At 51.1% G+C, this 12,707-nt stretch overlaps 1 protein-coding gene across 3 annotated transcripts; it reads right to left on the bottom strand.

The window, feature by feature from the left end:
- Positions 1–5,101: 5,101 nt before the first annotated feature.
- FAM110A (family with sequence similarity 110 member A) lies at positions 5,102–12,122 on the bottom strand. 3 transcript variants are annotated; one of them, XM_086932726.1, is made up of 3 exons: positions 11,724–12,122; positions 6,525–9,321; positions 5,102–6,444 (listed from the first exon to the last, which is right to left on the bottom strand). In XM_086932726.1, the coding sequence occupies exon 2, from the start codon at positions 8,753–8,755 to the stop codon at positions 7,247–7,249; it is 1,509 nt and encodes a 502-aa protein (XP_086788852.1). In that variant the 5' UTR covers positions 8,756–9,321; positions 11,724–12,122; the 3' UTR covers positions 5,102–6,444; positions 6,525–7,246. The 3 variants fall into 3 exon arrangements, with proteins under 3 accessions (XP_086788852.1, XP_086788853.1, XP_086788854.1); XM_086932727.1 differs by having other exon boundaries at positions 5,102–6,455; positions 6,529–9,321; XM_086932728.1 differs by lacking the exon at positions 11,724–12,122 and having other exon boundaries at positions 6,525–9,405.
- Between the last annotated feature and the right edge of the window lie 585 nt (positions 12,123–12,707).

Genomic DNA, 12,707 nt, shown 5'->3' with positions numbered 1-12,707 from the left:
ATGAGGGATGAGAAACAACCAGCAGTGGGTATTCCAGGATTGCAATTGTGATGAACCTGCATCATCCCTGATCCACACAGTATCATCCCTCATCCTGTAGAGCCCGTGTATTCCACTTTCATGCTACAGACACACACAGGGGGGTTTTCCTCTTAACCCTAGGCATTAAGGTTGTGTTCTGTTTGGCTTCAGCCACTTGGGGTGACTGTAACCGGTTTAATTGTCGTTCTGCCCCTCAGTCTGGGGATACTATTCTTTAAAGTCGTGGCTTAGGACCCCAAACCACACCCCTATTCCAGTAGATGAGCCTGTAGGTTGAGTGGGTGTTGTTCCAACTGAAAATCTCAACTACAATAGGGACATTCAAGATCTGGGTGTTCAAAGTGACAATGTCTTTGTATTCTAACTGGTCCAAGCCTGAACTGTGCGAGCATCCCTACACGCCAACTACAGACCACTGGAAGACTCAGTAACTGGAGCCCAATATATTGTGAACTAGTCATTAGACTCTCTCAAACTCACACATTCACTTGGTGAGACCTCAGTTTATTCTGAGTGGTGGGTTTTTGGCAACATCTGGATTCTCTGCCCCCCCCCCCCCCCCCTTCCTGGGCTCAGACAGAGTTGTCCAGCCTGCACCAATGGCCAGAAAATAGTTTAGAGGACAGGACCATCACAGCCAACCAGACACCTTGTGGTGCTGTGACTGACGCTTCTGCCCATTGACGGAGTCTTGTACACGAACATCATCATAAAACCGAGAGTTCAGCAAAGCTGTAGAAAACGCCCAACACCACCACCGCGACATTACATGGCCATGGGGACGTGGCCTTGGTGCATCTGTCCTACAACTGTGATTGGGGCAATCTCTCAGTCCCTCATTACACTAGGAGCTTCTGACTAATATAACATCATATTTTGTGCATGTAAAAATTAGGTGTATTCTTTTACAAAACTGAGTTCTGAATATGTACAGAGAGTACAGAGTGTAAATATTTGTGACAGAGTAGTTTAATCGCAACCCCATGACAACCTCCTGGAGTGAGCCCTGTTTGCTGAGACTATCTTTGGAGAGACAAGTGTACAAAGAGAGCAAGTCGGTTATCCAAGTGAAGCTCAACAGTATCCATGACTGGGACGCCAGAAGTAAATAACTGAATCCACCACAGACACCACCCATTAACCACTGGCTGCTTGAAGACTGAGAAAAGGCCTCACACACACCAGTGCATACAAAAGAAGGAAACCCACACACTTGTTTATTCAATAGACCTAAACCACAGGAGTAGATAAGACAACTAAGCTGTCAAAACCACAATCAAATATTCATGCTGAATAGAACCACTTCACTCACAGGGAAATATCGACCAACCAAGTCAGACTAAAAAACTCAAGACCCAGTTCAACACAACAGCTTACGACCTCTCGTTATACTTGACGGCGACACAGCAGACCTGTGCATCGTTCTCAGCCAACTGGACCAAGCCACCAAAGCCACTACTGATACCCTAGTACCACCAAGCAAGTCACAGTCCGAAATGCAAAAAGAAATATGAATCACCAAGAGATCTCCAGGTCCTCAAGGAAAAAAATACACAATATGCAGGAATGGAGGGGGAAACCAACGAACAACTTTAAAGAGTACTTCAACAGGGCATAAAAATGCCATTTCGTAGCATGGACTATCTCAGTTACCAAAAACCCAATGGCCTGTCAAATTACATTAAATAACATACAGAATGTAACAAAAGCCCAAATCATGTGCTGTAACGTATATTGTGCAATGGTCAAACACATCTGAACAACCAGAAATCCAGCCCCTATTACACATTAAAAAGGCACATATAAGACAAGACATTAGCACCAACACTACTGTCAGGAACCTGAGATCACTCACGCCACTCATCAGAAACAACATCTAACAGCACCCACAGCAAAAGAACTGAGTGTCAGCTTTAAGACTGCCAAACCTAAACCCACAAGTTTCTCGGTGAAAGAATCCCACCCTACATCCAAAAACCCTAAGTTCCGGTGAGACGGTAACCTCCATCCACCCTCAAATGCAGAGAAGCAGTGCCTAGGCTGCACCAGCAATCCCTAGAAGAACATGGCACACTGGCCAAACCCCTGGCACCCCACCTACAACTGGCCACCAAACAGGCTTACCACTGAGGACAATGCATGAGTGAGCTATTGGGTGGTGGCCCAGCAGATCTCTTTGCAGCCCACGGCAGCCAAAACCAACAGGCACTGCTTGCATGATGGACTCAGGGGCTCTCCTCGGAGGTCGAAGCCGAGGAAGATATGGACGAACTCATTGCATCATGAAAAGATGCTCTCGTAAAGCAACCAACAAGATGCCGTACCACCTACAGAAGTTGAATGAGGACAACCTGCTTTCCCTAGTTGTGTTCAATGTATGCAAGACCATCCTGAGACCCGCTGGGAGCATCCAGGACGAGCTTCAGCTCACCGCCTTACCTTCCAGAAGACAACAAAGAGCAACCAGCAACAATGACCATAGGACTAATGTGTGCAAGAACAGGGACAAGCCAAAGGCGTGATGCCCTCAAAATCAATTCCATAACTTGTTAAATCAAGAGCAGGTCAGTCATTGGGGTTGACATCCAACTCACTCGCAGAAGGTAAAATAATGCAGTGGTTGTATGCGGATACAACATTCCGACTCCTATGGGAAATAATGCACTACCTATTGAAAGAATGTAATAACGAGGACAAAGCTGAGGTAAATGAAACTGGGCACGTTTTACACCCTATTAAAGACAGTTTAATACTGCCCAAAAAAATACTTCTGAGACCTTGAGACAGAGCAACTAGGGAGCAAGTAAAACGAAAAAGGGACAGCACATACCCACAGTGCCTCCAAAGTGCAGGATCAGGGTCGAGCTTTAGCCTGGGCGGGCTGGGCCCACGCCCAGGGCGCTGATCTGCAGGAGGGCACACAAAGCTGCCTGTGTTCAGGTACAGCAGTTGTCCTCTGATCTGGTAAACTGCCCTTAAATCATGTTTACAGCTGCTCACATTCTGCTCGTGAACCCAATCTCTTCTCTCCCCTTTTCTTATCCTGCTATCCTACCAGGTCCCTAACCATCTACTTGGTGCTGGTGCCAATGGAAAGTGGGCAAAAGGTGAAGAGTGGACATAAGGCGAGAGATCTGTGCTCACAACAGGCCCATCGCTGCTCTGAGTGAAACAGTCAGTGCAGTGCTTAATTTGTAAACATGTAAGTGCCAGGGCCCTCATCAGGAGGCCATTGGAGCTCGCACCGCCCTTGCCCCTACCAGCACTGCCAAAGACAGCGCCAATATATCCACCAACCATCACAGCCCTACAAGATGACATCTCTAGTCCCCCGCGGGGCCATAAGAATGGCTCGGGTGGCAGGTATTAGTAATTTTTGATACATATTGAATTAATAAGCCACTGTTGGTGTGCTAATCTTTAAATTAGACAAAATTTGCCACCATGTGGCAGAATGTCATAGATCCTGGTGTTGACGGTTGAACACAGTGCCGAGCACCGGAAACCACCTGCTCGAATTAAGCATTGAGTCAGTGACTGACGTGCATAAAAAAGGGTCATCAAAGAATATCACCAGCAGCAGGGGCAGGCAGGAGAGCAGCATAGTCTAGGGTAGAAAATAACTCTCCCTCCCTTTCCACCAACATTGCTTCTCTTTTTCTCCTGGGTAAAGGGCACAGACGGAGTCAGTGGAGGGCTGGGGCTTAGGCCCAAGGTCAGGTCACAGTTTTAAAGTCATTCCATGCTCAGTGTGGGTATTTATTAAGCTTTGTGTTTTCTTTGCAGTATGGTACTTACATTTAGTTTCCACTCATAAATGCAGGATACTAATTTGTGGGATGCAAGTGAAAACTCGGTATTAACTAAGCTATTCGAAGGTTGGGAAATATTTTCCCTTCATAGATATGGGGGCGCCAAACTTGGTATTGCCCGGGACGCCAACTGTGCAAAGGCCGTCACTGTGCAAAGGCCGTCACTGTGCAGGATCCTATTATGTACATGATCATATTTGCCAACAAACGCTTCTCAATGAACTCCTACAAACAATAACAAGCATTGGCAAAACCAACGGTTCTGGGGTTGGCCGTCACGACTTGCATGCATTGATATATTTATCTCTGGCACAGAAGTGAACTTCTTAGAGAGTGGGTGTGCTCTTTGCGAAATAACAGAATGCACTCATTCATAGAGAAGCTGTCCAATGGCTGAAGTGGGCTGTCTTACTGACATGCTGCATGTTGTGGTGGGTGGAAGAAAAACGTGACTGGCCAATGGCTAAATAAGGCTGACTGAAGCCGCTATAAATATAGTACATATAAACTTATAGTAAAATCAAAGGGTGTTGGCTAATGCCAGATGTAATAAAAAGGCACCCCTTAGCACAACTGCCAAACCAAAAGCCATGATCACAAACTAGATTCAATAAACTTCCATTAGGGAAACGGATTTATCAAGAACGCCGCCCAGCATGGAACTGCCCCCGAACCCTTCATGTATGCACCCCGACAAGCGACAACATCCAATTCAGAAAAGCTCAAAACCCTTTAAAAGAAAATAAACACAACAGTATTCTCTATCTTAGAGCCAGGTGCACTCACAGCCATGTCCCCAATGAGGGGTGTAAGTAGTGCTCAGACCTTGTTGCCAGTTTGTCATTTTGCAATGCGACCTATGTACAAATAGGTCACTTCGCAAAAAGTCCACTCACATGGAGTCACAGAGCAATCTGCCAAATTAATACTTATTATAAAAGATCCTATTTGCAACACTCTGTGAATGGCTACAAACAATGGTGGTGGGCTGCAAGTAACAGCAGGCCATAATCCCTGCGTTTTAATTATTAGGTCACTGTAGTACTTGGGTTCTCTATTTAGGGAAGAAGGTCAATCTCCATCACAGTGCAGCTTTTTTTTTTTCAAACAAAATCAGACCCAAATTCTTGCCAGGACCTCTGCCGAGGCATCTCAAATCACGTACAGTTTTTTTTCATACCCTCTGAGCTTTCAGACCCTTCCACTGGTGTAAATCCTGCAGTGTATCTAAAAATAAACCACTACTGTTGTCGTTCAAGCAGACAGAGTTTATTGTCTTAGTTGAAGTGTGTGACAGAGCCCGGGAGCCCTGGTTATTAGAAAGCTCTTACTGATGCAAACGTGAGGAGAGGTAGCACCACTTTGGAAAGACCCTCCCCTAAGTTTCTGGACTGTGAGGCTTAAGAGTGAGGCTAGTAATCCACAACCAGGTGAAGACAAAAAGCACAACAGACAAAAGGTAATGGAACAAGAAGTCATAGACAAAAACATTTAATCCTATCCGAGATGGACCGAACCAAGGGATCCATGCTTCTAAGAAGGTGGCCCAGACCAGGGATTCCATCCCACCTGAGAGGGGGGTAGGGGCCTAAACTATTAGAGCCCCTTCCACCTGACAGTGCCCCATACCAAGGAGCCCTGTCTCATATGAGATGTTGGCTACGCCCAAAGTGTTTCCCCTTACATTAGACGGTAAATCAGCTCAATGTAACCTCTCCAACCCGAGACAATGGCACAGTCCAAGACATCCCCTCCATCTGAGCCCTGGCCAAGATTCATAGATTCCAACCCCACCGGAGATGGTGGACCAGACCTAAGGATTCTCCCAACTCCAGAGGAACCGACTATGATCAAGGGATTCCACCCTATGCAAGAAAGTGGACCAGATCAAGGGATCCCCTCCCACCTGAGAAAGTGGTCTCAACTATGAAATCAATATCTTCCAAGAAGAGGGCGCAGATCATGGAACTGCGCCTGCCCGATGTGGCATAGGCCACGAAATTTAAACCCAACCAGGAAGCTGGCTCTGAGGACGGGTTCCTAAAGCCCCAGAAAAGGTGACCTTGACACAGAAAGAGGTGTGTGCACAATGAGTGATCTAGAACAAGTGGTCCATTCCTCCAAGAGGCCGCACTGAGTGTGGAATCGTGTACCCCAACCCTGAGTGCGGGGCACAATTTGAAGGGAAGCAGACCAAGAGACTGTCTCATTCTTGAGAGGGGGCTCACTCTAAACTAGTTCACTACAAAGAAAGACACACTTCGAGTGATTCATCTGTACCCCCAAAGTAGGCCAGACCATATAATCCCTTCCCTCCATTAAAAGGGCCTATGGCTGAGGAATTCCGTGCAACATTAACAGAGGGGTAAGGACTGAATGGTCCGCTCTCAAAAGACGAGGGGAAGAGCCCGAAAGATACCACTCACTCCTTAAAAAAAACACATCAGTGGATCCCATACAATTGCCGATGAATCGAGGGCTTAGCTAAAGGCAGGTGTCAAGACAGAAATATCCAATTGTACCACTGGGAGGTGGGCATAGACAAAAGTCACCCCTCTAGAGCAGGGGGCCTAGACCCAGTGATCCCACCCTACCCACCCACTAGAGAAGAAGGCCTAGACTAAGTGATCCCACCCACTAGAGAAGAAGGCCTAGACTAAGTGATCCCACCCACTAGAGAAGAAGGCCTAGACCCAGTGATCCCACCCCACCACAAAGGTAGACACAGAACAACACGTCATCTTGAATATAGAAAAGTGGACCCAGACCATGGGATCCCTCCCCGAAAAGAAGGGTAAATGCTGAAAGAACCTCACCCCTACAGAAAGCAGCAATAAAGCCATTGGTCCCCACACCTGTGGAGGGATACAGACTGAAAAAACATTATCCCACAAATGGGGGCAGGAGAGACCACTGGATCATCCAAACACAGACTACAGGAGCCATTTGAACACTGACTGGAGGGGAGTGGAGACCAAGAACAAAGAGACCCCCATCCCAGCCTTGAGGCAGGCGGAGAAAAAGTAATACCATCCAAGAGATGAGTCCAATGCACCCTCCTTCCCTTAGACAAGGACCCTCGGCTCAAACAGCCCCATCCAATCCAGAGATGAGCTTTGAAACCACGTGTTTCACCAATGTGCTGGGGCACAGACCAAAGACCGCCACCCACACCTGAAAGCAAGTAAGATAGTGCACCATCCCACAGCAGGGGATTCCAAAGGTGAGCATACAACAGTAAAACAACAGTCTAAAGACAGGTTTCTCCACGAAAATGTGCTTTATGAGTATTCCTATTCATTCACTGTGAGCAATATTCTTAAACTGACAATAGTCTTAAGTGATGCATTTGTAACAAAATTGCACAGCCTCTACAAAGTTCTAGGGGCCACCTACACCTTGGACACCTTCTGCGGCTCCCGGGCCTGCCGCAGCCCGTAGAGCCATTTGATGACACGGGCATTGCGCTCGATGATGGAGATGCCATAGGGCATGCGTTCGTCCTGTGGTTCTGCAGCGGTGGCACCACTCCGCTGGGAAGGAGCGGCCTCAGAACTGGCTGCGCTAATGCTGTGAATTTTGATTGACACAATGTCAGAACTAGCCCGGGCAAAATGCTCGGCACCCATATGTTCGACCTCCTGAGGGTCCAGGCCACAGTAGTTAAAGAAGCGTTCCAGGTCAGCACTGGCGCGGGAGTAGCGGTCACTCAAGTCAGACTTGGAACGGTGCAGCATGGTCGGCCTCTTGCCCAGGTCGCCGGTGCCATCCTGCGGAGAAGTAAGGGAGCTGGTGGATGAGAACAGTGACCTTGTGGGCGACTCTGGCACAGGAGTAACAAGGAGAGCAGGGCCTACCCTTGGCCGCTGGGCAGCACAGGGTATGACGTCCACTCGTCGTACCGCCACAGTACTGGAGGTCTTGGACGATGGGGCAGGTTCAGATAGCTTGGTTGGGGTTGACGTAGGTCCAGGTAGCTTGGTTGGGGTTGATGGTGGTCCAGAAAGCTTGGTTGATGGCGACGAGGGTGCATAGAGCTTGGGTGGGTTTGCAGCAGGCCACGACACCTTCGGTGACGGCAAAGAAGATCCAAATAGCTTGGTTGGAGTTGATGAAGGCAGGTTGGTAGAAGGCGAGGCAGGTTCAAATAGCTTGGCTAATGTGGATACAGTATTAGACTGCTTGGTTGGCATCGAGGGAGGTTCTGGCAACTTGGGTGACGTCGACATAGGCTTTGGCGACGTGGATAAAGAGGAAACGGGCTTGGATGGCATGGGTGAAGAGGAAACTGGCTTGATTGACGTCGGGGTGGCCTCTGATAGTTTGGCTGACGTCAAGGAGGGCTCAGACACACAGCTGAACATGGCGGCATTCCCAGGGAGTTTGCTTGGCCCATCCACTGGCACAGAGGCCTGACGAGCGGTCCATCCGTGGTGCTCCTGCCAACCCCTGCGCTCCGGTGCCATGGGGGACGTCGCCTCTGCCCGGGGCGAGGGCAGGGGGCTATCACACAAGCTGATCAGGCTGTTGAGGATATCAAGGTTCAGGGAGCTCTTGGGGCCATAGGCATCACGCCGCCGGGCCCCAAAGCCGGGCGAGTTCTTCCGGTTCGGGGTCAGCAGCACCCGGCGGACCCCCGGGGAGAAGAGGGGCTGCTTGAGGAGCAGCGGCTTGACGGGCTCCTGGCGGGTGGACGCCACCTGCTTGCTTTTGACGTACTTGGCCTTGTCGGCCTCCAGCCGCTCCACGGCGCTGGGTTTGCGGACGCTGGTGCCCACCTGCCGCCGGAAGTAGTCGGGCCCCTTGTTCAGGATGCGGAAGGGCATGGCCGAGGTGATGGGGACCACCATAGGGACCCCACTCAGGACGTCCCCGTGGGCCTGGCAAGCTTCCACGGGCATCTTGCTGACGGATACCAAAAATGGAGGGACCCACTTAGCCAGGCGTTGGCACTCACATCCCAGTGGGTCTCGGGGTAACGCTTTTGCCCGGTAGCACAAAGGACCTCTTACTCCTGCAGAAGGCCCCCCTGCCCACACAAGCCTCCGAGGGACCAAAAGCTCACGGTTTTCGGGATGCAGCGACCTCCCCTTGCTCAGTCAGTCGCAGATGCCCACTGGCACATGTCCCAAGGGGCAACGATGCTCGCGGCCTCCTCCAGTATCTCGGGGTACCTTGGTGATCCTCGCGGCCTCCAGTATCTCGGGGTACCCTGGTGATGCTCGTGGCATCCAGTATCTCGGGGTACCCTGGTGATGCTCTCGGGCTCCAGTATCTCGGGGTACCCTGGTGATGCTCTCGGGCTCCAGTATCTCGGGGTACCCTGGTGATGCTCTCGGGCTCCAGTATCTCGGGGTACCCTGGTGATGCTCGCGGGCTCCAGAATCTCGGGGTACCCTGGTGATGCTCACGGGCTCCGGGGGCTCTCCCTGGTGTCCACCAGGCTGCGGCGAAGCCTCTCCGTCATCTGTGAAAGGGAAGTTGAAAATAAACAGGTCAGGCAGAATCCCTCTCTCCGTCTCGCATCATTTGCCTGCACACGCTCGGCCAGCTGAATGCTGCCTGACAGCCAGCACCAAACAAAAGCCCAGCTGCCTCCCTGGCCCCGCCCCCTGCGATGCCAGCCGGACTCCTCGGCCCCGCCCGCTGCACACTGTATCCAAGATATTCCTCGGTAACCCTGCCCCCTCGCCCGGCAATAGCCCCCTTCAGTCCTGCCCCTGTGATGTGTGTGGGCGGGACTGCCCAGAGCCACCTCATCTCGCCAGCCTGCCAATCCGCTGCAGGAAATCCACTTTAAACTGGGGCCCGCCCTCTGGGCACAGGTGGGCCACAAGTCGGACTGCACTGCCAGCAACGTGTTTAACCACCTAAATATGGTGGAATATATATATATATTTTTGCATATTTATATAGCGCGTACTCGACACGAAGGTATAGGAGCGCTTTACATGAGCAATAGTTACGTCACACAAGGACACCAATTGAACTTACATAGCCCCCCATGCGTTGAACGTGCTCTGCGGGGGGGGCGGGGGGGGGGATTTATATGCAGGGTTCTGCACCAGCTGTGTTCATGTAAAGCGCTCTGATACCTTCGGGTCAAGTTAGCGCTACATACAACTGCACACTAACAAATCTGCTCAATGCGAGGCATTGATGGCTGCCACGTTAGAAGCAGCCGCTGTGGCTAGCGCCTAGAAAGGCGAACGAGCCCAGAAACCGGAAGACTAAGGGTTACAGTAAACACAGGCATTTGTAACTCGCCTGCGGCGGTTTTAAAATCAAATACGTGACGATTGTTAACAGGACTAGCCCCGCCCCTTTCACACGGAAAGTTGAGAACTCAATGGCACATGTGTTCGTTCACAACGCTACAAACCTACACCCTGAGCGCCTAGAGGCGGAGTACTCCCCACACTAACCTTTTGTTTACACCCATATGCATTTCCCACAAAAGGATTTTGGAAGATTTTACAACCATTTCCTCTGGGTGTCTTAACCTTCAGACACGAGGGTGCAAGACTGACCCGTCTCAAGTCACTGGTCAAAATTTTCCACAAATCACGCTGCTCTCCGCACCCGCACCCCCCCCCCCCCTGCTACAGACACCCCTATCATCATTAGTTTATGACACCCCACAGACCACCGTGGACTGGCCTACACTCTCAGTCCCCTCCCCCCCTTGTTATTCTGGCCCCCGGCAGCCCCTTCTGGCCCCCGGCGACACCTGTCAGACACCTCTCGCCCCTTTTGAGTCACATCTGCATCCGGCTGCCCACCTGTCTGACGCCCCTCATGGCGCAATCTCATCAGCGCCCCCACAGTCGGGGAACTCCAGCGCACCCACACGACAATCCCGTCGAACAATGGGGGCGGGGCCCGGGGTGATTAAAGAAAGAAAGGCGCTGGAAACTCCCACCCCCCTCTCCATGACAGCAAGACCTCAAAAACCCCCTCCCCCACACACAGGAGAAGCGAGGCAAGCCTGCCCCCACTGTGCACACCCGGGCAGAGGCTGCCTGTGTGGGGAGGGGGAGAGGCACACGTGTGAAGGGTGGGGGAGGGGAGGGAGCGTGCTGGGGGGAGCTGAAGGATACACCCAGGAGCAACAAGGGGATTCTAGTGCACCTCCAATTAGACAAGGAATGGGGGGGGGGGGGGGTCGGTCACCCCTCAAATCTGCGCTCATCCAATGTGGCGTGCATGTGTGCTTTGAGAGGTAACAGCCACCCCAGTGCACACCGAGAGGGGAACTGCAGCTAGGGTATACACCCACCACTATTGTTCGCAGGCCTAGTGCACACATGCCAACATTTTAGACAGGGACGTGGGAGACTTAAAATAAAAAAACCGGGAGAATGAAAATTCCCCATTGACTTCTATTTTGGAAAATGCAATTTCAGGCGGGAGGCAGCTAGAATAGAGCCGTTTTTGGCTTGAAAAAACGGGAGTCTCCCGCCTGAATCGGGTCTATTGGTATTTATGCTAGTGCACATGTGTGTGCATTGGGGCTAACTATTCCGAGGGGGCAGTCCGCTTCCGGTCCCAGCGCATACCCATAGGAGGAAGGGAGCAATTAGGCCGCTCCGGTGCACACACTGAAGGAGGGGGAAGGCCCCAAGACCTGACAATCAGTCAGAAGTAAAGGGGGGAGTTAGTGGCCCGGGCTTTTGCAGGGGTCTCTTCCGGTTCCTAGGAGGAGGGGAGGGGGGGAGGGGGGGGGGGTCGGGGTCCTGGGTGGGGTGGTGACGCTTAAAGGTGGAGCCGCACCATATGGACTATGTTCTGCTGTTCCAACAAGTAAACGAAAGCTGACAACAAAATACTAAATAAATAATAAAAAGACGCGAGAGACGTGCTACTCACACGGGCGACCGTCGACCTGAGGTGATGGCTCACACGCCGCCTGCTTTGGCGAGCTGCATCCTTGGACACGCATCAGAGGCCCATCGGCGCAGAGGCACCCCCTACAGAGCCCAGGGGGTCTGTGCACACTCCTCCGCGTAGTCTTGGGGCGCTGGTCTCTGCGCCCCTCAATACAGTAAAGCGGATAGAGGTCTGATAGCCACGATCCACGGGTGTTATTTCTCCCCCCTCCTCTCAGTGTCGGCTGGTTGCAGCTCGTGGCCTGTGAACCCTCCTGCCAGAGCACGGGGGCGGGCGGGCGGTCGCTGCACCCTTCCTCCACGGGCCCGGTCTAGTTGCACCGCCTGCCCGGGCTGCACCTGGCTCACGCAGCCGCTCCCGTTGCTCAACTTCCTGTTTCTTTTCTCAGGTGACTTCCTTACCTGAGGTCACTGAGCGCAGAAAGTAAGTTAACCCTTTCACTCCCTGGTATTACATTTATGTGACAAGCACACATCATTCCGGGACCCACACCCAGCCCCACTAGAAGGACGCCATTCTGCGACAGCGGATTTTTCCGCATAAATATGGATTTGCCACCTAATCCGCCATCTACTATATAATCTGCAGATTTTAACAAAAAAATGTTTTGACCTCAAAACGGATCAACAGTTACTAATAAATATAGCATCACGCCTGAGCAGTGGAAGGCAATTCGCAAAGGTTGATTAGCCAGCTTTCAGTTACTTATTGCTGAATTTGGGGTTTAAACGAATACCAATAAGGTGAAATATTTGCCCAGGTAGTGTTGATATGTATTAACATGGCAAAGTAATAAGTAATACTGTCATAACATTTGCAGAATTACGCCGCATGATTGTACTTTTCTTGAAACATAAGTTATTCAACCCTGTCGTATTATTTCGTCCTCCCCTGTTGCATAATTCTAGTGGTCCTACAACCCTATAATCCAAGCTCCCTTTGCCATTTTCTCAGCTCCTCTGG

The sequence above is a fragment of the Lissotriton vulgaris genome, chromosome 7 (assembly GCF_964263255.1).
Source record: "Lissotriton vulgaris chromosome 7, aLisVul1.2, whole genome shotgun sequence".
NCBI classification, from domain to species: domain Eukaryota; kingdom Metazoa; phylum Chordata; class Amphibia; order Caudata; family Salamandridae; genus Lissotriton; species Lissotriton vulgaris.
This window is presented reverse-complemented; position numbering and strand designations above follow the sequence as displayed.

Excerpts from the sequence above, each read along its gene's own strand:
- FAM110A (XM_086932726.1), bottom strand. The coding sequence starts at position 8,755 with ATGCCCGTGGAAGCTTGCCAGGCCCACGGGGACGTCCTGAGTGGGGTC.